The 27,790-nt window shown below is 43.0% G+C and overlaps 1 protein-coding gene across 2 annotated transcripts in view; it reads left to right on the forward strand.

Moving 5' to 3' along the window:
* The window catches only part of AR (androgen receptor), a 221,305-nt gene that overhangs the window by 83,203 nt on the left and 110,312 nt on the right, over window positions 1–27,790 (forward strand). For both annotated transcript variants that reach the window (XM_081897808.1, XM_081897809.1), the window contains exon 2: window positions 16,173–16,324. In XM_081897808.1, the coding sequence (XP_081753934.1) occupies window positions 16,173–16,324 (152 nt within the window). The remainder of the gene's footprint in view (window positions 1–16,172; window positions 16,325–27,790) is intronic.

Consider the following 27,790-nt stretch of genomic DNA (forward strand, 5'->3'; position numbering starts at 1 on the left):
TTTGGCTACATGTGTTTCTTGAATAAAAATTACCGGTATATCTAAACTTTTGTTTTAAAATTACATGTTCGATTCTATCTTGTTTCACCTAACTGTTCAGTCCATTAACATTCCAACTTAGGACTTTAAGCTTTCCCATTATCAAATTTGCATAAAAATCCAAAACAGGATTTTGTCTAACCCTCTTTTAGACCTACCACTGCCTCCTGTGGGAGTGAGTTCCATAGTTATAACTATGTGCTGCGTGAAAAAAAAGTCCTCTATCTGTCCTGAATCTTCCAAATTTCAGAGAGGGAGGAACACTTTCCTCTATCTCCATGCCAGGTATACATTTATAAATTGCTGTCATGTCACCTGCTCCTCACTTTTCCTCTAAATGAAAAAAAAAACCAAGCCTTTTTTTTTTTACAAGGGAGTTGCTACACACACACACACCCTGATTATTTGAGTTGCCTTTCCCCAGCCTTTCCCCCACTTTACTAGTGAGGCATCCAATATATTCCAAATGCAGTCACACCATAGTTTTGTATAATGTCTTTATGATACCAGCAGCTTTATTTTCATTTCATTTCCCATAATAGAATTTGCCTTTTTTTACGGCCACTTGCACACTGCATCAACATCTTTATCAAGCTATCCACTATGGCCCAAAGTTCCCTTCCGGGTCTGAGTTCAGACTCCCATCAACCGATATGTGAAATTCATTTATTTCACCCCAGCATGTGCCACTTCACACTTATTCGAGGTGTGGGGACAGGTGGGTGCTTTTAGAGAAGGGTAAACCTGCATTTTTAAAAACTTAAGTCGTGGAGTTTCTGTTTTTACCCTTTCTGAGTGTTTTGTCTAGTTCCTTGTGGCCCCTCAAGTTTTCCTGCTATGGTAGCACTAAAAATTAGCTTTTTTATAGACTTACTAACCCAAGAATCTACCTCCTGAGTTATAAGTTCTTACAGAATTTGGATGCTAGCACAAAGAGGCCTTGCTATGTACTTAGAGGTATTTCCTCCTATAAACTAAGGAAAAACAAAATGTTTCTTGAGGGAGGTCTGTAGCTCAGTGATAGAACATGCTGCTTTGCATGCCAAAGGCCCTGGGCTCAATCTCTGGTAGCTTCAGGTAGGACTGGGAATTTCCCCCATCTGAAGCCCTGGAGATCTCCTGCCAGTCAGTGCAGGCAGTATTGAGCTAGATTTACCAATAGTCTTGACTGCATATAAAGCAGCTTCCTGTGTACCCCAACTAGCTGGATTTTGTGAGCCACAGTAGACAAATAGCTAGTCATTTTGAACCTAGGAGATCTGCATTCAGCTTCATCTGTCCCACTGACTCGCTGCAATGGAGATGGCTAAGTTGCTGTTCCTCATCCGACAATAATGAAAACCGTTATTGAGTTTTTGAGAGGATACATTTAATAAAGCAGCACTGGCAGTGAATAGCACCAGAAGCTGAGTATCTTGCCTTTTTCTCATTTGGGGCAGGCGGCCTGCATGCTCAAACAAGCTGGCTTTTTCTGGGGAAGAGGGAAATGGATATGCATGCAGGTGGAACAGGATGTAATTTTGACAAATCTGTTTGGGGACCAAGGTGTTCCTTTCAGGCATTAGCTGAAAAGTGTTGGTCTTATCAGGAAACTGCGTGAAGCATCTGCTTCAGTCCACAGTCCGCAGTGGATGGGGTGAGGTTTGTAATTTTCTCTAGCCTTTAATATCTACTACTACATATTGTATGCTTTTTTATCGTTAGGTTATGGAACTCCTTCCCTCAGGAGGCAGTGATGGCCACCAACTTGGATGATTTTGAAAGAGGCAGATTTGTGGAGGAGAAAGCTATAGCCTACCACCACAGAGGCAGCAATGCTTGTGAACACGAGTTGCAGGAAACCAGAGGAGAAGAGAGGGCTCTTGTGCTTGAGTCCTGCTTGTGAACTTCCCACTAGGGCATCTGGTTGGCCACTGTGAGCACAGCTGTTGACCTGATCCAGCAGGCTCTGTTTACATTTCAGTAAAACCTGGTGCAGAGCAGGATAATGGTCTCTTGGCCATATGTCACTGTCTCTTGAGGTCAGCATTGACTAGGGATGGGGGAGAAATTCACTTCAGGTCGCATCTAAAGGCGAACCTACCAAAGCTGCATTTTCCAGACTGATATACAAACTGAGACGCAGCCATCCTTCCAAATTCACACTTCTCTGAATTTTGTAATGCAGTTCTCCAACCACGAAAGGTGTACAAAAATGCATTAACAAGGGCAAAGTGAGCAATCAGTTGCACGATTCAGTGATAACAGTATGCACAGTTGTGTTAGGAAAATCCCTTTGCAAAACTGAGTACAGTAGACGCTCAGGTTGCAAATGTGATCCGTGCGGGTGGTACATTCGCAACCCGCAGCGCCACGTCTGTGCACACACGGGTTGCGATTCGGCACTTCTGCACATGCGCAAAGCACGATTTAGCGCTTCTGCGCATGCACAATCACCAAAACCCAGAAGTAACCCATTCCGGTACTTCCAGGTTTCGGAACGTCCGTAACCCAAAAAAATGCAACCTGAAGCATCTGTAACCCGAGGTATGACTGTATATTGGGCAAAATTACATTAGGAGAAATTAGCACTAAGGTGCTGAAGAGTTTCCGTGAGGACTTTAAAAAAGAAAGAAAGAAAGAATGCAAATGAATGTGGCGAACTGAAGATTGGAAAATGAGAAACTGGGAGAAGCCAAAACTGACACAAACATGTTTTAATCAGGTGCTGAAAGGAGTACATAAAAGGTGCCTGCCTGATATCATTAGACGGGGAGTTCCAAAGTGTAGGTGCTGCCACACTAAAATATTGATTTCTTGCAGGCATGGAATAGCTGCTATGTGGTACCTGTAACTGGTGGGGCAAGGCAATCTTGCAAGTAAGCTGATCCCAAGTTGTCAAGGGCTTTATAGTCTAATAGTAAAACCTTGAACCTGGCCTGGTGGCAAATTGGCAACTACTGCAGATCCCTGAGCACAGGTGTTACATGCTGACAAGGCCTGACTCCTGTGAGCATCTGAAGCAGCAAATGCTTTCAGGATTAGAAGGCAAATGGGAAGAAGGGTTGACTGGAACAGAGGCTTCTCTGTTTATAAATCAAGCGCAGCGTACATGCCTTAGAAGCACATTTTCCCAGCCACCAGGAACGGCCTTTCCAGATGGGCTGAACCTGCGTTTGAGTCTCTCTCCACCTGTTCGCCCCAGATATCCACATTCCCTTTTCCTCATCGTCTGCTTGGAGATTGAGTGCTGACATTATTCTTCATCTCTCCAGAGAGCTTTCATTCAGCAGTTAAATCCGTCATTCCCCTAGTTTCTCCCTGCTTCTTAATGGACAAGTAAAGCAAATCTGCAAAGACTGCAGTTTGCTAACCTACCTAAGCCTACCTGGATCAACTAACTGTTTTGAAGCCTAACTGGGCTCTCCCTCTGCCTTTGCAAGATCAAGTAGGTTTGTAAAATATTAACACAAGTCTTACTTCTTTCCTTCTTTGTGAAATGCTGCCAGCTGTCTAGACCCAGGACTCACCCACACTTGCCTTTCTAGGAATAGGTCCACACTTTAAAGCACTTCTCTTTCCTTGACCTGCCACTTTCCCTGCAAACACCTGCACTTCAACACTGAATTGGAACAAATGGCAATTAGGGTTTTCTTCCAATTGCTATTCTCTCCAATTCAGCAGTAAAGAGCCTGTTTTCACAGGGAAAGCACCTGGGCAAATAGAAGGGTGCCAGGACACAGTGCTTTAAACTCAGAACTGTGCTTAGAAATGCAGCACAAAAGGAAGTCTGGATGAGCCCTGAGAGTGTGGCAAGCTGTTTTGTTGACAGTAATCAGGGATCTTCTGTTCTGCAGATCAATTGGTATTGTGAGGCTGTAGGCAAAAATAACAAGTTCAAAGCCTCAGGGGGACAGTTATCCTTTTAAAAAAACAAAAACAAAACAGAACCCCTTCAAATCAGAGGCTAATGCCATTGCAGTAGATTCCAATGTTAAGAGCATAAGAACAACAGAAGGCGCTACTGGATCAGGTCAATGGCCCACCTAGTCCATCATCCTGTTCTCACAGCAGCCAGTCAGGTGCCCCAAAGGGAAACCTGCAGGCAGGATCCAAGCACAAGAGCCCTCTCCCCTCCAGTGGTTTCCAGCAACTGGCATTCAGAGGCATTACAGCCTCTGACTATAGCATGGTCATCATGGCTAGTAGCCATTGACAGCCTTTTCCTCCTCCATGAATTTGGCTAATCTTTTAAAGCCCATCTAGCTCCTTCCTCCTGCAGGAGGGAGTTCATAGTTTAACTACGTTAACTACGTTAACAAACGTGAGTGTGGTTTTCATGACAATGAAATGTTTTTGCCCATTTCTACAAAACTCTTTAATCTGGTTCCCAATATTGCTCTTCATTTGTATTTACAAATACTTAAGCGTTGGAGACAATGTGCTGTAGTGCTTAATAAAGTGATAGGCTAGGACTAAGGAGACCCTCACATGTTTCCATTAGGTCATGAAGCTCGTTGGGTGAGCCGCAGTCACTCAACCTGACCTACCTCACAGGGCTGTTGAGAGGATAAAATTTCATGTAAATTGAAAACAGCCTTTGAACTCGTTTCAGCAGAGGAGTGGTGAGTGACCGTGAGCTTGTTTCTCTCTGTGTGTCAACATCGCATGTCCTCCCTGCAGGGTTCCAGTTACAAAATTTTAGATACTCGCTCATAGCACAATGACGTCAGAACCCGCCGCAGCAGAAAGGCAACTTGCCAGGGAGGGAGTTGTTTTCAGTTGAAAAGCTGCCAGTGGATAAAGGGTTAATCACCCCACTCCCCCTGCTTTAAATCACGCCCCAGCTTTACTACATCCTGTGGTTTTTTCCTGTGCATTTGAGAGTTGCCTTAGAAATTAAGGCCAGAGGCAGGATATGCAAAATGCTGAATCAATAATTAAAAGCTGTATGTTAAAGTCAAACACTGGCGGTTGTTGTTTTAAGTGTACTTTCTCTGGCCATTTTTATTTTGAAAGAGAAACAGCTGCATAGCGCCCCGCCCCCAACACACGTATTTCCCCAGGGTGTCATACCAATTTCCCTTCTGGAAATCTTGGCTACAGTTGTCTCCCCCCCCCCCCCCCCCCGGTGTCCCAGGGTTTACTAACAGCGAATTCAAGAGCAAATTGTGGTGGGGAAGGGGAGTTGTGACAGAAAAGTAGATTGGGCTGCTTTTCCTTTGAAACAAGAATGGCCAGCTTAAACATGCTTTCCTTTTCTTCCTTTAAGGAGTGTTTAAAAGGGAGTACTTTTGGGCTAAAAAAAAAAATCTTTTCTGTGTCTGGGCTGATGGCACATTGTTTGCTTGAAGAGACAGGTTCCCTGCCTCCCTATATGTCATGCTTGAATTCCATCCAGACAGTGGCGTAGCGTGGGTTTCCAACACCCGCTGCAAGGCAAGTCTTGCGCTGTTAGCATGGGTGCCAAGAGGCTGCACTGCGGAACAAACTGAGACATTTGTAAGATTATATTTATTTTACAAGCAGAGTCCTGAGAGGTCGAGCACCTTTCCAGGTTGGCCCAACTTCAAAATGTGGTGTTTGGTAGGAAGCACTCCTCATCTCTGCAGATTCCTTTCCTTAATTTGTTAACAACAGCAACAAAATGTTCAAGCACAGCAAAAAGAAAGAAAACAGAGAATCAGAAATTTAAACCATAAAGCATCATGGGTCGGATCCACAAAGGCACAGTGAAGCTCAAAAGGGATAATAAAGTACAAAGTATTATGCACCTGTGACTTCCATCATTACTGAGAAAAAAGGTTCTACATAGTCTTAAACGAGCCAGACATTTGCATAAACCGATGGCATAGACTTTAGGCATTACATTAGCTGTGCTTCTTGCACAGCAGGGGGTTGGACTAGAACTAGCTGACCCTTGGAATTCCCTTCCAACTCCACAATTCTATGATTCTATATACTGGTAGCACTGAGTGACCATGTGCCTCAGTAGTTGTATAAGAAATAAAATCATGCCTTTTATACACACACACACACACACACACACACACACACACTGTCACTTGAGCTCTGTTTTTAGGTACTATTAGTTTACGCTACATCTTTTCAAGGGCAATTTGCCAAACTCCAGAGTACCAACAATTCAACTTATTAATATTAAAGGTCTTCCAATATTTGGCAGTATAGCCCGTGGCTGCTGTTAAGAGATGAGAAGTTATTTTCTCTTCTTTAGGTTCCCCCCCCTAAAAATATCTATATACTATATATATCTATGGTGAAGTTATCTCACAGTGCTTTATGACAATAAATAAACATAAAACTTGGTTTGAGCAAGTAATGCCAATCCTGGCCCAACTGCTCTGGCTGCCATTTAGTGCTTATAAAGCCTTAAAATGGCTCAAGACCAAAGTACCTCAAGGACCGCCTCTCCCCATTTGAACCAACCCAGACCCTGCAATCATCATCTGAGGTCCTTCTTCGCGTGCCTCTTCTGTGAGAGATCTGCAGGGCAGCAACAAAAGAATGGGGCCTTTTCGATGGTGGCTCCCTGTTTGCAGAATGGTCTCCCCAGGGAGCCTTCACTACATATTTTTAGGCAGCCGGAGGTTAAACTAAAAGCATGTACATGACTCACCTACACTCAATGTGTCGCAACACACAGTTTGGAAAACTCTGATCCAAATAAGTCATTCTCTTCTAGGAATACCTGCAGTTGCTGCATAATCACTGACTTCACCTCTTATGCAACAAAAGGGTGTTTGCAACTGATCTCTTCAGTGATTGACTTGAGTTTACAGAAGCCTCCTGTTGTTTATTGGTTCGGTTAATTAAGTTAGGCTACAATCACAGCTATGCTTTGATTGGGAGTAAGCCCTGGTTGAACACAGTGGAGGTTATTTCTGAATAGACATACACAGCACACGAATATGTCCCCACAACACCGTTTGGGGATGTCCTTCCTCAGTGCAGTGATGCATTACAGGGTGACATCATGGGAGCAAGAGAGTGTGATTCACTCTCTCCAAAGCCAGGCTGCAGAGGAAACCTTTGGCTATGCTTTCCACAACCACTTACTTTGGGTTAAGGTAAAGGGACCCCTGACCGTTAGGTCCAGTTGCAGACGACTCTGGGGTTGCAGTGCTCATCTCACTTTACTGGCCAAGGGAGCCGGCTTCCGGGTCATATGGCCAGCATGACTAAGCCGCTTCTGGCGAACCAGAGCAGCTCACAGAAACACCATTTCCCTTTCCGCCAGAGTGGTACCTATTTATCTACTTGCACTTCATGCTTTCGAACTGCTAGGTGGGCAGGAGCAGGGACTGAACAACAGGAGCTCACCCCGTTGCAGGGATTCGAACCGCCGACCATCTGATCGGCAAGCCCTGTGGAACCTCAGATTTTTATTTGTGCAGTGAGATCGCCGTTTATGGTAGTCTAATCATCCCATGTTACCCTGTAATTCATATCAAGCGATCCAGTTTGTGCATTCACGAGTACTAAAGCGGGGTTGGAATTCTATTCCACTAACTAAACATCTGTGGGAAGCAGATTTCGCCTTATATCTTTGAGGGCGGTGGCATCATGAAACAAACACCCAGACTTTCACCACATGAAACATACTCTATTTCTGTGTGAACATAAATTTGGCTTGCTTGGTGTTATTACTCCTGGATCTCAGTGCCAGTTTACTTCCAACCAGAGGTTTAATATCACAGTTGGGGTTAGCAAACACTTTTTACCTCATCATTGTGAACATGCCTGCGGCATTAAGAATATATTGCATAATACATAATTCCTAGCCATCTAAGCACACAGAGTAAGGGAGTTTTAATGAAATGAATGCAAGAGCATGCCCATGCATGTACAAACTTCCCTTGAAGAAAGGTTGCAGCCTTTATGACTCTTTAGATAAGGCAAGTAAGAGGCAACACAATAGAAGTTTATAAACTTATGTATGGCATGGAGAAAGTGGATAGAAAGAAGGCTCCTTCTCACTTTCATAACACTAGAACAGACGGGCATCTCATGAAGCTGAATGTTGGAAAATTCAGGACAGATAAAAGTAAGGACTTATTCATGCAGCAAAGAGTTAATCTGTGGAACCCACTCCTACAGGAGGCAGTGATGGACAACAACTTGTATGGCTTTATTTTTTTCCAAGAATATTTATTAAGGTTTTCAATAATAATACAATAAAAATCAAAAAGGAAAAAAAACAAAAATAATAACAAAAATACAAAAATAAAAATAATTAAAAAACACATAAAGTTTCCATTACTTATTTTTCATTAACTTGTTTCCCAGACCTCCTCATGCCTCCCTTTTTTGTATTCCAATTCAAATTATTAGTTCAGCAAATCCTTATTAATAAATTTTAACCTATTTCTAAAAATTTTTTTCCCATATTCTCTTAAAGCATTACAGCTGGAAACCACTTAATTTCTATCCGACATCATTCTAACATTCATTAATTTTGTAATATTTCCGTAGATAGTCTTTAAATTTCTTCCAATCTTCTTCCGCCGACTCTTCTACCTGGTCTCGGATTCTGCCAGTCATTTCTGCCAACCCCATATAGTCCATCACCTTCGTCTGCCATTCTTCCAGAGTGGGTAAATCCTGTGTCTTCCAGTACTTTGCAATGAGTATTCTTGCTGCCGTTGTAGCATACATAAAGAAAGTTCTATCCTTCTTTGACACCGATTGGCCGACCATGCCCAGGAGAAAGGCCTCTGGTTTCTTCAGGAAGGTATATTTAAATACCTTTTTCATTTCATTATAAATCATTTCCCAGAAAGCCTTAATCCTTGGGCACGTCCACCAAAGGTGAAAGAATATACCTTCATTTTCTTTGCATTTCCAACATTTATTATCGGGCAAATGATAAATTTTTGCAAGCTTGACTGGGGTCATGTACCACCTGTAAATCATTTTCATTATATTCTCTCTTAAGGCATTGCATGCCATAAACTTAATACCTGTGGTCCATAACTGTTCCCAGTCAGCAAACATAATATTATGTCCAACATCTTGTGCCCATTTAATCATAGCAGATTTCACCGTTTCATCCTGAGTATTCCATTTCAACAGCAAGTTATACATCTTTTACAAAATCTTAGTTTTGGGTTCTAACAGCTCTGTTTCTAATTTTGATTTTTCCACCTAGAAGCCAACTTTCTTGTCCAAATTATATGCCTCCATTATCTGGTAATAATGAAGCCAATCTCTCACTTTGTTTTTTAATTTCTCAAAACTCTGCAGTTTCAACCTATCTCCTTCTTGTTCCAAAATTTCCCAGTATTTCAGCCATTTGGCCTCCATATTGAGCTTTTTCTGAGCTTTCGCTTCCATTGGGGACAACCACCTTGGGGTTTTATTTTCCAATAGGTCTTTATATCTTATCCAAACATTAAACAATGATTTCCTGACAGGAAAACAACTTGTATGGCTTTAAAACAGGGTCAGGCAAATTCATGGAGGTTGATGGCTACTAACCATGATACCTATTCTCTTCTTCCATGGTTGGAGACAGCAATGCTCCTAGATATCAGTTACTGGTGACTGCAGGACAGGAAAGGGCTCTTTTTCTGGAATCCTGCTTGGGGGTTTCCCACAGGCACTTTTCTGTCCACTGTGAGAGCAGGATGCTGAACTAGGTCAGCCATTGGCCTGATTCAGCATGCTCTTCTTATGTTCTCTGTTCTTTCCCATTTCTGTTCTGCTCATCCACAGTGACCTGTGACTGTCTTGAGGAGCTATAGTTTAGGGGTGGAAAAGAAGGTAGCAGGTTCAAGCTTTACATCTGCAGTTGAAAGGTTCAGGTGGCAACTTATAGGGGGAAAACATGTATTGGGTTTTGAAGATCCCCATACACTATAATTGTAAGGAATTAGGTTGGTTGAGATTGGGTTGCTAGCACTGACTGTGAATTAAGAGTTTGTGGGGGAAACGAAAGCCCCACTACTACCATTTGGAGAACCATTTACTATCATATGCCAACCTGGTGCCCTCCAGATGTTTTGGACCACATCTCCTGGGGCTGATGGCAGCTCTCACCCACACATCTGAGAAGTGCCCAGCGGCTCCTAAAGTTTTTGCGGCCACTGCCCTGTTGGTTCCATAAATTAATCTGCGGTGCTCCCTACCCTATAAAAAGCATCATTCAGAATAGTGGTTTGCAGGATGACACACTAAGGAAGATCATAAGAAAAAATCAAAAATCAAAACAGTAACAATGAATTGCACATTTATTCAAAACCAAATTAAAACTTTCCATAACATTTATTGTACATTACATTCCTTTGTCATTCTTATTCCTTTGCTTGTATTTGAAGTCCCGATTGTGATTTCCTTTGACTATAATATATTCTCAGATAATCCAAAAAGGGTCTCCACTCTTCCACAAACATTTCTTTTGGTCTCCTATTTTTGCCAACACTTTCGCCATCTCCACATAATCCAATAATTTCAAATTCTGCTCCTCTTTTGTTGGAACTTCTTTCCATTTCTGCACATGCAGAATTCTGGCCGTGGTGGTAGCATACATAAACAATTTAACCAACTTTTGTGGAATCTCTGCCCTATTATTCCCAAAAGAAATGTCTCAGGCCTTTGGTGGATAACTATTTTAAACTATTTTTTTATATTCTTCAATTCAAAAGACTGTTGCTTTTTTGCAAGTCCATCACATATGAAAAAATGACCCTTCAGACTGTTTGCATTTCCAGCATTTACTTGATACAGTCTTGTATATCTTGGTCAGTTTATCAGGTGTTACCGGTAAATACCACCTGTATGTTTCATATCTTGTGCACCTCTAGGCTTTGCAATCTATCTACCAAGTAAAACCTAATGGGAACTAATTTTTTGCAGCCTGATAAATCAAGATTGTCGGGGAAGGGAGATTTTGGTGTCCTTTGACTGCAGAACAACAATATGCACCCAAGTAGTGCAGCTCCTTCTGTGTTAATAAAGACAGTGTTTGAGAACAGCTTTTTTATAGACTGTGTAAAGAAGAAACGGCTGTCAGAGCTAAGGTTGCACCCGCAAGGTGAGCGTCCAAAGAGCAACAGAGTAAAACACCATCATTTACTGTCAAGGGGTTGTCAGTAATTTGCTGGCAGTAATTTGCTGGGAGTGGTGCAGACTCACAAGTCCTGTTTCTGGGCTAAGAAGCCTTTCTGAGAACCACACTGCCACTCTGGCTTTTTGTGAGGCAGGCAGGTGTCTCTTTTTGCAGCTGGTGTGCTTAGTGACCAAATCCCAGTTTTCCCCAGTTCCAAAACCACACTCCAGTTTTACTGCAGGAAGGATTATTGTTGTTTTATTATTAAGTGCATTTATACCCCACTTTTTCTCTCCCATGAGCTTGAGGTGGCCTTTTCTCCATCCTCGCGTAAACCCCACAACAACCCTGTAAGGTAGTTTAGGCTGAGAGGCCCCTGTGGTCACACCCAGGGAACTTCATGGCTAAGTGGGGGATATAAACCCCTGTCTCTCCCAGGTTCTAGTCCTCATTTAAGCCCCACAACAACCCTGTGAGGCAGTTGGCGTCACTGGATCAAGTTCATCAGTTTTGTTGAACTAATTTAAAAGTTTCGATTGAATTTGGAATAGATGTGCAATTTTTGGTTGCTGTGTTGAATCAGGAGGCTCTTCTGAATGGTCTTTCTATAGGGTTGGGGGCACTAGGGGTGCCTGAAAAAGCTTGCTTTAAAGCAGGGGTTAGCAAACTTTTTCAGCAGGGGGCCAGTCCACTGTCCCTCAGACCTTATGGGGGGCCAGACTCTATTTTGAAAATATAATATGAACGAATTCCTATGCCCCACAAATAACCCAGAGATGCATTTTAAATAAAAGGACACATTCTACTCATGTCAAAACACGCTGATTCCCAGACCGTCTGTGGGCCGAATTGAGAACGTGATTGGGCTGGATTCGGCCCCCAGGCCTTAATTTGCCTACCCAGGCTTTAAAGTTATATTGTAATAGCCCCTCTTATTTCCCCCCTCTGGCATTTCCCCCCTACCTCTTAACAGTTGCTCAACAAACAGAAGCCCATTAGGTAAAAGCAGGGGAGCTTGGTGGGCTGATGGGCACCTCTATAGGTGTTCTGCTGTACCATCTCACTATAAGGCAGTGGATTGTGGTATGGAGGGCACCACATTTCTCTGGATCAGGTGGATTTGTTGGGGAATCTCTTTTAGCTTGAGGGCCATATTCTATTCTAGGAAACCTGCAGGGGCCACATGCCAGTGGTGGGTGGGGCCAGAGGCAAAAAGAAGCAAATGCATTATTATTATTATTATTATTATTATTATTATTATTATTATTATTAATTTTATTTTATTTATAAAAGAGGTAGAGTGAGGAGAGAAAAAAATGAGTGTGAATGAAAAAAATTAAAAAATACTGTACTGTTACATTAATATACAGATGTGCATATTCTTATTATCCTAACTCACATTTAATTGTCAGTAACCAAAACTCATTCCAAGTATCATTGTTTTTAACCAAATAAAGTTTGTGTCTATAAGCTGTCTGTTTATATGTTCCCAGTGTTGTCATGTTGCCAAGTGATTAAGGGGAATTGTGTCTCTGTTCTTCCAGTTCATCAGTAGCAGTCTCTTGGCCACCATCAGGGCGCATAGAATCCATTTTTGTTGTCCCATTGTTAATTTACATGTGATGGGTATATAGTTCAAGAGCATATTCACCTCTGAAAATCTTAATTTGTTTTTTTCTGTGGTGTCTTGTTTATATAGTCCAGCATTTACATCTCCAACAAAGAGCTACATTAGATTGTCCTTTTTTATACAAATGTAAGGGAGTCCAATAAATGCTAAATAATAGTTTCTGTTGATTTAGTCTTAGTTTAAGATCCATCAATGCATCTGATATCGAAGCCAATACATATTCCCACTGTCTAGGTAATAGTGAGGATTCCTATTACTTAGTCAAGTCATTTCTTAAACTTTGCACATCAAACTTATTTGTTGATGATAAATATTTATAAAATGCTTTAGTTTCAAATGCAAATTTGGCCTTTGTACAACAGGCTAGTTTCTACACACATGCATTATCACAGTATCCTCCGTCCATCCATGCAAGAGGCATTGAAGTGTGTGCCAGACAGCAGAGCCAGGCCAGAGTCTTGGTGGTGCAGTCCCTCAGAATTCTCTGATTGGCTACCAAGACAGCCAAACAACCGGGGGGGGGGTGGAGCCAACACTGGGGGGGGGGAGGAACCGTTTCTGAGGGAGTTTTTAGATAGGGATAGAGATAGGGCTTGATTTGAGTTGGGAGGTAAGGATTAGGATAAGGTTTGCCTGAGAGAGAACTGGTTCTGATTTGAGCCAAACAACCACACTGAGGAGACTATCTGTAGCAAGGGGAAAGAGCCTCGCAGCTTAGATAGGAAGACTGGGTTGAGTCTTTGGGGAATATAGTCAGGAGTTAACTGAAGGGCTGAGTCTGAGCCAAATTCTGTGGGAATCAGACTACCTGGGTCTCATTCCAGTCAGGAGGGGAGATTTCTTCTAGGTAAAGAAGACTCCCAAAGCAATAACAAGGGGTGAGGTGATCCCCTGGGTCTGCTATACTAATTAGAATACCTCAGGTGTGGGATTGTTTTCTTAAAAAAAAAAAGTGAAGAAAATTGCCCCTTTGCTTGTGGACCAAATTAATAAATGGTGTTAAAAGCATTGATCTGAAGCATCTGCCCAAACTAAGCATAAGGACCTAGAAAGGAGTAACGGAAACTGAAGTGTAACAACTGATTTTAAGTAAAGGGAGTTTGAGAGAAGCTGTGACTGTCATACTGTGTTTAAGCCTGTGATGTCCCTATATTTAGTTTAAATAATGCGTTCTACCAGAAACAATGTTTTTCCTGTTTCACCAACTTTGGAGTTGGGTTTTTTGGGGGGTGGGGGAGGGGAGGGGTAAATCAAACTTTCCTTGTTTGATTAACTCCTGCCTGAGACTCCCTGAATGGCAGTTTCCCTCACACAAGACTCCCTCCCCCAATATCCTGTGGTAAATTGCAGTCATTTATTTAATTGGCGTATAGTGAGGTAGGTCTACTTTAGTCCGCAACAAAGGGTGCATTGCAATCAGGCAGAAACACTTAATGAGGGCGTGAAGTAAGATCAGCTATGAGTGTGTTGATCTGGTTGTTGATTCCCTGACTATTGATTAGCTGGGATTTCTGCATTTCATAGGGTTGGACTAGGTGACATATGAGGTCTCTACAATTCTCTGATTCTACAATTCTAGGTAGCTTAGGCTGAGAGGTGGTGACTGGCACTCAAGATCACACCCAATGAGCTTCATTGCCCAGTAGAGGTTTGAAACCTGCTCTCCCCAAGGTCCTGTTCTGACACTCTAACCACTAGACCACACTGTGACTTCTCCCAAAGCAAGGGTGGTAGATCTGTGATGAACACGTGCAGGCCAACACTTGATAACGAACCATGTTCAAAAGCCCAGGGCTGTAGGTTGTTTAAGAGCACAATAAGAGACTGGCAGCTGGATCTGGTAAAAAAAAAATATATGTTTGAGGAAGAAATGCAGAATGGCCCTGAACCTTGGAAAGTGTTTCAGAATCTAAGGAGGGTGTTTTCATGCTTTTCTGCCCAATTTGCTCCATGTCTGAGTTTGCCACTTCCTTGCTTCTGCTATCTTTGAAATGTTTCTGTCTTCTTCCCATTCAGAAGGGTTCAAAATCACTGTTTTTAATTGCCTTTAATAGGGTTCCACATAGCGCAGACTGAGAATCCTCAATGCCAAGCCCTGAACAGCACCACTTTTTCATTGAAAGATCAATATGAAGCAACCAGCTTTTGAAGAGCAAATTGCTGTTTAATCCAAGCACAATTTTCAAGGATCAGCATAAGCCTAGACAGGAGAGTGCAAATCATAGAATGTAGAGTTGGAAGAGACACAAAGGGCCATTAATGTTAGAAAGGATGCTAACAGTTATTCATGCAGACATTTGTTTGTTTGCTTATTCCATAAAATTTATACACTGCTTCATTGTACAGAACCTCAAATCAGTTTATGAAAAGATGAAACAATAAAACTGAGAAAAATCATAACCATATTGTTAAACATACAAAAGTTAAAATAATAAAGCAGATTAAGATTACCCTCAACTTTCTAAGCATCTGGGTAGGCTTGTCTAAACAAGCATTAAGTATGAAATTACTTCCACTGTGGACTTGAACCTCCCAAATAAATACTTGTCCTAAGAACACATGGTGTTATATATTAATGGGCTCACACACCAGAATCTTCTGGAAAGCCACTTGCAGAAACAGGAAACTGGGATGCATGTCCATTGAGATCTGACATATTAATGTGCCTGAGCAAATCTGCATTTCTCATTTCCCAGGATTTCCAGGCCCAAGCAAAGCCAGATTTCTGATGGGTCCTGGCTTTGCCCAATAGCTTGAGAACAGGCATGTTGAACATCTGGACAGGGGTGACCCATTCCAGCAGAAAGTACTTTTAACAATCTGCCTTAAAACTACCGTACATAGGAAAAGGCCCTTAACATTAGTATTGAAGACTCCCTGTTGGGTCACATAAACCGCTTAAGTCTGTCTCCACTTACATACATGAAAGGTCTTTGAAAGTTTAACACAAATGGCATTGTACACTAGTTCAGATTTCACACATAAATTCTCAATCTTTCCAACTTTGTTGAAGGGGTTGCTCCCATAATGGCACATTTTTTTTCCATTTATGGTGGGATTGCAGAAATATCACAAATACTTAAATATGCAATTCTGGCATTGTCACAACTTGTACTATTAAATATATAGGATGATACTGTAAAATGATTCTCTTTGAAGGAATTGCTAAGTTGGTTTCTAGTAGCAGCTAGACTTTCTGTTGCATAAAAATGGAAGAACTGAAAGGATCTGTTTCTTGAGTTTTGGCATAAGAATTTATGGAACCTCACAGCTGCTAAAAGGATGACACACAATATAATACATGGAGTTAAGTACCAGTGGAATATTGTCTTAAGATATTTCTCTTTCAGGTTCACACTAATAAACATTTCTGGAATATTCTTTAATATCCAGTAGTTCTTATGCATTTGCCACATTTGCTGATGTTTTCCCCTTTTCTCCTTTTTGCTTCCAAAGGTTGGAGTCTGCAAGAGACCATGTTCTTCCTATTGACTACTACTTCCCACCACAGAAGACATGCTTGATCTGTGGGGATGAAGCTTCTGGGTGCCACTATGGAGCACTCACTTGCGGGAGCTGCAAAGTCTTTTTCAAGAGGGCAGCTGAAGGTAATTCATCTTTTTGTGTGTTTGTGATGTGTGTGATTGAACGCAAATCAGACGATGGCTGTAGATGTCATTCCCAACGCACAGATATAGGATGGGGTACCCCTGACTTGACAACAAAAGGGATCTAGGGGTCTTAGGAGACCACAAGAACAACATGAGTCAGTGGTGTGATGCAGCAAAAAAAAGGCTATTGCTATTGTATGCTGCATTAACAGATATCAAGGGAAAATAATAGTTTCACTCTATTCTTCCTTGGTCAGTCCTGGGTCCATTTCTCAGTGCCACAGTTTAAGAAGTACCGTATATACTCAAGTATAAGCCGACTTTTTCAGCACATTTTTTATGCTGGAAAAGCTCCCCTTGGCTTATACTTGAGTGAGGTGGGCAGCAGTGGCAGAGGGACGAGCAGCCCGAAAGGAGCTCTTTCTTGCCACTGGTCCCACCACCCGCCTCTCACAAGGGCAGGAACAGGAGCCGTAGTTGGGAGAGGCGCTGTGCTGCACTGCGCTTCTCCCAACCACGGCTCCTATGCCTGTTCTTGCAAGCAGCAGAGGTGGCGGTGGAGGGGCGAGTGGCCCAAAAGGAGCCCTTTTGGGCTGCTCCTTCCTCCTCTTCCGTCTTTGCTGCTGTCAGCAGCGGAGCAGAAGGAACAAGCAGCCCGAAAGCAGCCCTTTCGAACTGCTTGTTCTTCCTCCACCGCTGCTGCCACCACCAGGTTTGTTGTGTGGTGAACCAGCTTATACTCGAGTATATACAGTATATTGGCAAGCTATGATGTGTGCAGAGGAGGAGGGTGAAGAATATGATCAAGGGCCTGGAAACCAAACCCTAAGAGGAATGGTCGAGGGAGTTAGGGATGTTTATCCTGGAGAAGAAAAGGTGGAGAGGTGACATGATAAAGGTAAAGGTAAAGGTACCCCTGCCCGTACGGGCCAGTCTTGACAGACTCTGGGGTTGTGCGCCCATCTCACTTAAGAGGCCAGGGGCCAGCGCTGTCCGGAGACACTTCCGGGTCACGTGGCCAGCGTGACATCGCTGCTCTGGCGAGCCAGAGCCACACACGGAAACGCCGTTTACCTTCCCGCTGGTAAGCGGTCCCTATTTATCTACTTGCAACCGGAGGTGCTTTCAAACTGCTAGGTTGGCAGGCGCTGGGACCGAGCAGCGGGAGCGCACCCCGCCGCAGGGATTCGAACCGGCGACCTTTCGATCGGCAAGTCCTAGGCGCTGAGGCTTTAACCCACAGCGCCACCTGCGTCCCTGGTGACATGATAGCCATCTTCAAATATCTGAAGGGCTGTAACATGGGAGAGAGAGCAGGTTTGTTTTCTCCTGCTTTGGAGAGAAGGTCCTGAACCAATGGATTCAAATTCCAAGAAAGGAGATTTAAACTAAACATTAAGAAGAACTTTCGTAAGGTGAAAGCTGTCAACAGTGAAAAAGACTCCCTCAGAAGGTGATGGACTCTCTTTCATTTGAGATTTTGAAACAGAGTCTACATGGCCACCTGTCAGGGATTCTTGAGCTGTGGTTAATGCGTTTCAGGGGTTGCACTAGATTGAGGCCCCTTCCAACTCTACAACAGCAGTTTGAAAGCACAGATAAATAGGTACCGTTGCAGCAGGAAGGTAAATGGTGTTTCCGTGTGCTCTGGAACTCATCATAGTGTCCTGCTGCTCCAGAACTGTTTTAGTCATGCTGACCAGAAAGCTGTGTGTGGACAAATGCTAGCTCTCTCAGCCTGAAAAATGAGATGAGTGTCATACCCCATAGTCACCTTTGACTGGACTTAACCGTCCAGGGGTCCTTTACCTTTACCTTTTTACCTCTATGATTCTGTGATTTCATTGGGTTAAGCAGCCCAGTCTACATTTAATTTCCTTATTAAGACTCTTTAGCAGACAGTAATCTTAGTGTTTGCCTGCTCAGGGTGAGGACTTCCCATCTTGTCTTTAAAGAAAGTTTTCCATTGATTCCACCCGCCCACCGCCAGAAAACGGTGCTGGGTTAGGAAGGATAGCGGCAATTTTATTATCTGCCAGATTTCCACCTCCAAATGGCTCCCCCTCCAAACCTGTTTTTTTGGGGGGGGGCACATCTTGTTAGAGAAACTCAATTATTGAAGGAGAAATAGGTTGATAAGGGAAAGGAATGGAACTTTCCTTGTAGTGTGGTATGGTGGCTGGATTATCAGACTAGGTCGTGGGAGACCAGGACTTAGATCCCCAGATGGCCGTGAAGCTCCCCTGGGAGACAATGCTGCTCAGCCTGAACTACCTCACATTTTTGTGAGAATTAAATGTGGAGCAGACGGTCTCAGGTTCAATCCCTGACAGCATCTCCAGGTAGGGTTGGGAATCACCCCTGCCTGAAAGGAAAGCCTGGAGAGCTCCTGCCAGTCAGAGTAGGCAATACTGGGCTAGATGGACCAGTGGCGTGACTCAATATAAGGCAACTTCCTATGCTATCCTCCTCCCATCCTATTTTGTTCAGGTGAACATAAATTGATTGCACTCTGAGCTTTCACCTCAAAGACCAGGATGTGAAGCTTTATGCTTCCCTGCGCACCCCTCAGCTCCAGAGCTGGGCAGGTCTTCCAGAGGGGCTATGATTGGGGTTTTGGTGTGGATCCCTGGAATGCTGTTGTTGCTGTTTCTTATTTAGAGGTGACAGCAAGATGGCAAGTTTGTTCAAGCTGAAGGGAAAGAAAAGTCTGTGGCTTTACAATTCGCGAAGATGGGAGGAACAGGCAGCAGTTCAGATCCCATATATTTGGAAACATAAGTACTGCCATAAATTAGAGGCACCCGGCTGGGGTGTTCAGAGGGGACCCACCCAATACCCATCACATTATTTTCTCCTAATGTGAACATCTACTAAGCGCACTGTCTGCTGGCAGTAATAAGTCATCTGCCACATTTTTATGATATTACTTAGCAAAGAGGCACATCTTGGTCCGCCAGCCAAAGTACTCGCATTTGAGGATTTGACCGTGCTGTTCTGTCTGATATGTTTCTCAGTCATCACATGGAGGGCTTCTGCACACTCACCTTTCATGCTGCATGCAGTAACTTTGCACAGCATTTGTGATTATAGGATTGTAGATAGCGCCACAAATCTAACTCAATGGTGTAATATTGGAAAGTGTTAATCACTTCTCCTACCTGGGCAGTTACCTTTCCACAAGGGCTGACATTGCTGCTGAAATCCAGCATCGCCTGAGCTCTGTGAGTGCAGCCTTCTCTCAACTGAAGTGCAGAGTATTTTGAGGACCAGGACATTTGCAGGAAAACCAAAATGCTTGTTGACAAAGCTATTGCACTACCAACTTTACTGTATGCTTGTGAAACATGGACCACTTCTAAATGCCATCTCCAGCTACTTGAAAGTTTCCAGCAACAGTGTTTCTGAAAAAAATTATATATCACTTGGGAAGACAGGTGAACTAATGCCAGTGTACTGGAAGAAGCAAAGATTACCAGTGTCAAAGCAATCATTCTTCAACATCAACTTCGTTGAACTGGTCATGTTGTTCGGATGCCTGCTTATCGTCCTCCAAAGCAACTACTCTATTCCGAACTTAAACATGGAAAGCGTAATGCTAGTGGTCAACAAAAGATGTTTAAAGACTTTCTCAAAGTAAATCCAAAAAAATGTAATATAAATACCAACAATTGGGGAACACTGGCCTGCGAGTGCTCCAATTGGAGAACAGCCTTTACCAAAGATGTCATGGACTTTGAAGAAGCTTGAACTCAGGACGAAAGGGAGAAATGTTCTAAGTGGAAGGCACATTTGGCAAACCCTCAACATGATCAACTTCTGCCCGGAAACCTATGTCCCACTGTGGAAAGACATGTGGATCCAGAATTGACCTCCACAGTCACTTATGGACTCACTGTCAAGACCGTGTTCATAGAAGACAGTCTTACTTTGCTATGAGTGATAGAAGAAGAAGAAGAAGAAGAAGAAGAAGAAGAAGAAGAAGAAGCCGATGACGACTTGGAAGGGATCCCATGAGCTTTCTACTCAAATCCCCTTCAATGCAGGAATCCCAGCTGAATAATCCCTGACAATTTATGCTTAAAAGCCTTCGAGGAGAAAGAAGCCACCACCTTGTGAGGGAGCCTGTTCCACTGTCATGGAAACATAGAATTGTAGAGTTGGAAGGGACCCCAAGGGTCATCTAGTCCAACTGCATGCAATGCTGGAATCTCAGCTAAAGCATTTATGACAGATGGCCATCCAGCCCCTTCTTTAAAACCTCCAATGAATGCTCTTACCATTGTAAAGTTCCTTTCTAATGTTTAGTTGGAATCTCCTTTCTTGCTATCATTTTCTCTAAACTAAAATATCCCCAATGCTGCAAGGGGAGGCACTCCATCACCTTCATCATTTTAGCTTCCCTTTTCTGAATGCAATTAAGGCCCCATTTGCACCTTACGTTTAAAGCACTATTATACCATGTTAACATACATGGCTTCTCCCAAAGAATCCTGGGAACTGTCATTTGTGAGTTGTGAGTTGTTAGGAGACCCCTAATCCCTTCACATAGCTACAGTTCCCAAAGTACAGTGGTACCTCGGGTTACAGACACTTCAGGTTACAGACTCCGCTAACCCAGAAATAGTACCTTGGATTAAGAATTTTGCTTCAGGATGAGAACAGAAATCATGTGGTGGCGGCGTGGCGGCAGCGGGAGGTCCCATTAGCTAAAATGGTACCTCAGGTTAAGAACAGTTTGAGGTTAAGAACAGATCTCCAGAACGAATTAAGTTCTTAACCCGAGGTACCACTGTATTAGTATTAGTCCTCAGGACTGTTCACAAGAAAAAATCACAATATAAAAACAGAAAATACATAACAAAAACAACCCAATAATCCCCACTTCCACAACACATTTTAAAAGGGTATTGGATGTCAATCAGCCAAAGGCCTGGTTGGAGAAGGTTTTCACTTGGCACCTAAAGGTATATAATGAAGGCACCCTTGGGAGAGAATTCCGCAAATGGAATCACTGCAACAACAACAACAAAAAAAGGCCTGATCTCGTGTTGCCACCCTCCAGACCTCAGGTGGAGGAGGCACACGAAGAAGGGCCTCAGAAGATGACCTCTTCCTGATCAAATTTGCAGATGACACCAAACTGGGAGGAGTGGCTAACACCCCAGAGGACAGGATCACACTTCAAAACGACCTTGACAGATTAGAGAACTGGGCCCAAACAAACAAGGTGAATTTTAACAGGGGGAAATGTAAAGTATTGCACTTGGGCAAAAAAAATGAGAGGCACAAATACAAGATGGGTGACACCTGGCTTGAGAGCAGTACATGTGAAAAGGATCTAGGAGTCTTGGTTGACCACAAACTTGACATGAGCCAACAGTGTGACGCGGCAGCTAAAAAAGCCAATGCAATTCTGGGCTGCATCAATAGGAGTATAGCATCTAGATCAAGGGAAGTAACAGTGCCACTGTATTCTGCTCTGGTCAGACCTCACCTGGAGTACTGTGTCCAGTTCTGGGCATCACAGTTCAAGAAGGACACTGACAAACTGGAACGTGTCCAGAGGAGGGCAACCAAAATGGTCAAAGGCCTGGAAACGATGCCTTATGAAGAACGGCTAAGGGAGCTGGGCATGTTTAGCCCGGAGAAGAGGAGGTTAAGGGGTGATATGATAGCCATGTTCAAATATATAAAAGGATGTCACATAGAGGAGGGAGAAAGGTTGTTTTCTGCTGCTCCAGAGAAGTGGACACGGAGCAATGGTTCCAAACTACAAGAAAGAAGATTCCACCTAAACATTAGGAAGAACTTCCTGACAGTAAGAGCTGTTCAACAGTGGAATTTGCTGCCAAGGAGTGTGGTGGAGTCTCCTTCTTTGGAGGTCTTTAAGCAGAGGCTTGACAACCATGTCAGGAGTGCTCTGATGGTGTTTCCTGCTTGGCAGGGGGTTGGACTCGATGGCCCTTGTGGTCTCTTCCAACTCTATGATTCTATGACCTCAGGTCTGGGTAGGTTCATATGGAGAAAGGCAGTCCTTGAGGTATTGCGGTCCCGAGCTGTTTAAGGCTTTATAAGTCAAAACCAGAGTAGTTTAACAACCAATCGCTCTTCCGGGGCAGCTCTGTGTCTCTGTTTGGGAATAGAGGCCTCTTAATAACTGTCAGTGCCCTTAACCAACTACAATTCTCAGGAGTATTTGAGGGGAGAAGCCATGACTGTTTAAACAGGCACAATACTGCCTTAAATGTATGTGGCAGGTATGGCCTGAGTGTGCATTGGCATATAATACCTACCTATTGTGGCACATGGAATCCAGAGTGGCCTTGGCACTAGGATCCTTCATGCCTGCATGCTTTATTTCAGGTCAATCCGGGGCAGAAATAAAAGCCCCACTTAGCAAAGGATACTTCTTTCTTTGGCATCTTTGGATGAAATTTAGAGCTTGCCAGCTTGGCTCTTGAAGTGCTTCTCAATCTCGTCTCTCACCAAGGGGTAAAGCACACATCCTGTCAGAGAGCCCCCAAATGTTCTCTGTTTGCCAAACAGCCATCCAATTTGCACAGCTGGATTGGACTTGTCAGACTCAAAAGTGGAATAGCAGCAACAGATACATGTAATTGGGTTTGGAAGGACATTGGCAGAGATGTCACACAGAGGGATTCCAGAAGTGAGATATCAAAGGGCAAAGAGGGTCAGGCCGTGAAGGATCTGCAGGAGTAAAGAGGAGGAGGATTCAGAGAGAGCGACTCTTTTACACTTTGGAATGCCTGGGCAACGCAGGGCCTGTTAGCAAAGGGTAAGTTTGTAAGGGGTGTTATTGTTGTTTTTAATTAAATTAAAAATCCCATCCTGGGCTCTCTCCTCCCCCTCCCCCACCACCCTAGCATTTGCATTGTTGCATTGCACACCATGTGCATGGAATGTGCCTCTCACAAACCCTGGAGGTGTTTGTGAATGTGTGCAGGTCATAATGATAAAAATATTCTGCAAGTATGTTGGTGTTGTTTGCAGACTCGCTTCTGTCCTTCCCTTGCAAGAATGAGACCAGGAATCACCATACAGTGGAGTAGTGGTTCAGAATTGAAAGACCTTTGGGACAGTCTATTTTCAGCACCCCAGTGGTGGCTCCTCTATATTTAGTGGCTGAGGGACATAACATTAATCTTTTTGGATGCTGGCCTTGGATTCTCCTCCATTTTGCACTGCAAGGCAAAATGGAGATATTCTGCAGGCCCTGAAGCTTATTTTTCACTTTCCTCATACAAAGCAATAGCAATTTGGGTAACTTTTATTGAATCACTACATTTTTGTTGTTGTTGTTAGAATTATTTAATTTCACAAAATTTATACATACACCATTCAGTTGCTTAAAAAGATCACCTCAAAGTAGTTTACAGAAAATCAGTAATCACTGGAAACAACTCTTTAAAACATTCAAAAAATAAAATCAGCAGTAAACTAAAAATAGCTTAAAACGTTCACCAGTGTTCTACATGCCTAGAGAAGCTTATTTAAAGAAAAAGGTTTTAAGCAGGCACCAAAAAGAGTACAGCAAAGGTGCCTGTCTAATGTATCAATAGGCAGGGAGTTCCAAAGTGTAGGTGCTGCCACTAAATGATTGACTGTGTAATGGGGATTATATGGCACAAGCAACAGTGCCAGTTCCGCAGATGGAAGTAGTCGAGCAGGGGTGGAGGTGTAAGGTGATTTCACAGGTAAATTGATCAGAAGTTGTTACGGGCTTTATTGACTAATAGTAACACCTTGATATGGTCTGAAGCTCAACATCAAAAAAACTAAGATCATAGCCACTAGTCCCATCACCTCCTGGCAAATAGAAGGGGAAGAAATGGAGGCAGTGAGAGATTTTATTTTCTTGGGTTCCGTGATCACTGCAGATGGCAGTCTGCTTCTTGGGAGAAAAGCAGTGACAAACCTAGACAACATCTTAAAAAGCAGAGACATCACCTTGCCGACAAAGGTCTGTATAGTTAAAGCTATGGTTTTCCCAGTAGTGATGTATGGAAGTAAGAGCTGGACCATAAAGAAGGCTGATCGTTCAACAATTGATGCTTTTGAATTATGGTGCTGTAGGAGACTCTTGAGAATCCCATGGACTGCAATAAGATTAAATCTATCCTTTCTTAAGTAAATCAGCCCTGAGTGCTCACTGGAAGGACAGATCCTGAAGCTGAGGCTCCAGTACTTTGGCCACCTCATAAGAAGAGAAGTCTTTCTGGAAAAGACCCTGATGTTAGGAAAGATTGAGGGCACAAGGAGAAGGGGACGACAGAGGATGAGATGGTTGGACAGTGTTTTCGAAGCTACCAACATGAGTTTGACCAAACTGTGGGATGCAGTGGAACACATGAGTGCCTGGTGTGCTCTGGTCCATGGGGTCATGAAGAGTCAGACACAACTAAACAACAACAACAACACCTTGAACTTGGCCCAGTTGGAAAACAGCAACCATCCCAGATCTCTGAGTGCACTTCTATGCTGACAGTCTTGTGCCTAATAAAAGTCAGTATGCTGGCGAAGAGCACAAAGCAGATGTCCCTTTTAAATGTGTTTGTGCGAGGGGGGCTTTAATGTTTTGTGTCCTTTTTTTCTTGCTTTTATCATGTATTTTGCATCCTATTGGTTTGTGGACTGTATAACCCCCATCAGCCGAAGCATTCATGGCCAGTGGTCAGGGCTGAAGGGAATTAAATTCCAACTATGTTTGGAGATCCAAGACTGGGGAAGTCTTTATGGACCATACTGTCCAGATCAATGGTTCCCAAACTTTCTGGCCACTTGGTTCTATAAACTTATCGCCAGAGCCTGCTACCCTACCATATACAAAGTGTTATTCAGAATGGTGGTTTGCACAACCTACTAAGGAAGATAAAAACACAGTAAAATTCAAAAACACAGTAAAATTCAAAAATATAACAATTAATTGCACAAAATCCAATTTGTTTAGTTTGGTTAATTCAGCAAAATGGATGAGCTTGATCCAGTGATACCTGCTTTTTAATGTCTGATAGTCATTAACACCTGCAACCCTTCAACTCCCTTGCCTCTTAGTGCCCTGCTGGGGGGCGGGCTGTGCTACCAACCACTTTGGTAAACACTGGTCTAGAATGGTTGAAATAGTATGGGGCACTTGCATAAGGTTCCAGCCCTAGGACAGGATCCCAAGCCCAGTTCTCACTGCAGATGGAAGAGCAGTCATTTTTGATCTTGCATTGGTTTCTGTCCCCTGTCCAGGCATTGTGCAACTGATGTGCATGGTTAGTCTCTCCTCTGATACAACTTGCTCAGTATCCTAAGAACATAATAAGCGACCAGCTGCTGGATCATGCAGTGGCCCATCTAGTTGAGCAGTCTTTGCTCAAAGCTGCCAACCAGATGCTTGTGGGAAGGTGGCAAGCAGGACCTGAGCACAACAACAATGCTCACTTGTGATTCCCAGCAACTGGTCATACACGTTGTTTTTCTTGAACATCCCATGATCACCCTTCTGAGCAGCCCAATCAAGGAGCATCCTGTTGAGTAAGTCCTGTGTATTTCAATAGTTTGTAGTTTAGGGTTCATTCACACATCCTTTGGTGTTGCATTTCTAGGCACAGGTCAAGGCTTTCCAGGTTCGTAACCAAGCATTATTTTTTGTTTTTTGCTTTGGTCCCGGCACATTCTCTGGGAAAACCTGCATTGAGTAAATGGCAATTGAGTTTTACTAGGGAAAGTGTGGAGCAAAGTTATGTGTAGATGAGCCCTTCTTTTATTGGCTTCAGTTAGAGATTGTACTGTAAGAACATAAGAAGAGCCTGCTGGATCAGGCCAGTGGCTCATATAGTCCAACATCCTCTTCTCACTGTGGCCAAAATTATTCTCATGGGAAACTTGCAAGCAAAATCTGATTCCTCTTCCCTCCCATGGATTCCAGCAACGAATATCCAGAAGCATTACTACTTCCAACTGTGTAGGCAGAGCACAGCGATCATGTCTAGTAGCCAATAATTTGTCTAATCCTCTTTTAAAGCCATCTAGGTCGGTGGCCATTGCTGCCTCCTGAGAGAAGGAGTTCCATATTTGGCAGTGTGGATTTCTTTTATCTGCCCTGAATCTTGCAACATTCAGCCTCATTGGATGTTTGCAAGTTCCAGCGTTATGAGAAACGGAGACAAACAGCTGGTTGCCACTTCATTTCCAGACCTAATTCCTGCCTCCTGTGGGAGCGAGTTCCATGGTTTGTGCTGTGTCAAGAAATACTTTCTTTTCTCCATCCTTTCCTGTTGTGCTGTATGTGGGGCTACCCTTGAAGACAGCTCAGATGAAACATTAGTCCATGTTCTCCTATACTGACATTTTAACAGGGACATTAGATCCCCTTTTATCACCCATGTACTATTTCTACGCTAGGGGAACTTGGATGAGTTTTATCTCAGTTTTATACCTGTTTTACTGTCTGATTTCAACCTTATGATCATAGAAAATATAGCCAGGTTCCTTGCTGTAGCTATCAAAACTCTGTCATAATTATAAAAGGAGAGTCAAGTTCCATCTGTCTTATTATCTATTCCTGATCGTTAAGTGGTTTTGTGATATCCATTTTAAATGGTGCCATTTATGTAGATGTAGATTGTCTGGATCCTACTCGCTTCCCTCTTTTTTGATGTTTATAGGCCGAAGACCAAATTAACTTTTGTTAGAACTTGATATTTTTGTGTGGCAACACCTATACTCTAAAACTCCCTACCTCTTGATATGAGGCTGGTGCCTTAACTGCACTCCTTTTGCTACCTGCTCAAAACATTTTATTTTAAACAAGCCTGTCCAGATATTTAGAAAGTTTTAATCCGTTTTTTCTCTATTTTTATTTCAACATGTTTAAAGTCTTATATTATTGTTGTTAATTGTTCTTATCAATAATTTCGTTGTTTAATCTTTTTTTGTAAACCACTTTGGGGGGCTTTATTTACAATCAACAAGGGTATAAATTTTATGTAATAAAATAAATAAGCTGAACTGGTTTGGAAGATGGACTATCTGTAAGTGCAAAGTTCAGTAGCCAGTCACTAAGTGGTTCAGCCAGCCAGTATTATATTACTACCAATTCAGTGGGATTTTCACCTGCTCCTGATATGCTTCTGAACCTAATTCAGACTGTTACTGCTGATATTTAAAGCCCCACATGACTTAGTATCCAGGTACCTAAGGAGCACCTGCAATGTTATATTGCTGTGTTAAGATCTGAAGGAAAGGCTCATCTTAGAAGACATTCACACCATAGATATGAAGCGCTATGATGCCACGTTAAACAGTCACAGCTTCCCCCAAAGTGTTATAGGAGCTGTAGTTTGTTAAGGAAGCTGAGGGTTAAGAATGTAGGAATAGCCAGCTGGGTCAGACCAATGGCCGTCTAGTCTAGCATCCTGATCTCACAATGGCCAACTAGATACCTCTTTTGGT

This window comes from Podarcis melisellensis, assembly GCF_964234715.1.
Source record: "Podarcis melisellensis genome assembly, chromosome: Z".
Lineage (NCBI taxonomy): Eukaryota > Metazoa > Chordata > Lepidosauria > Squamata > Lacertidae > Podarcis > Podarcis melisellensis.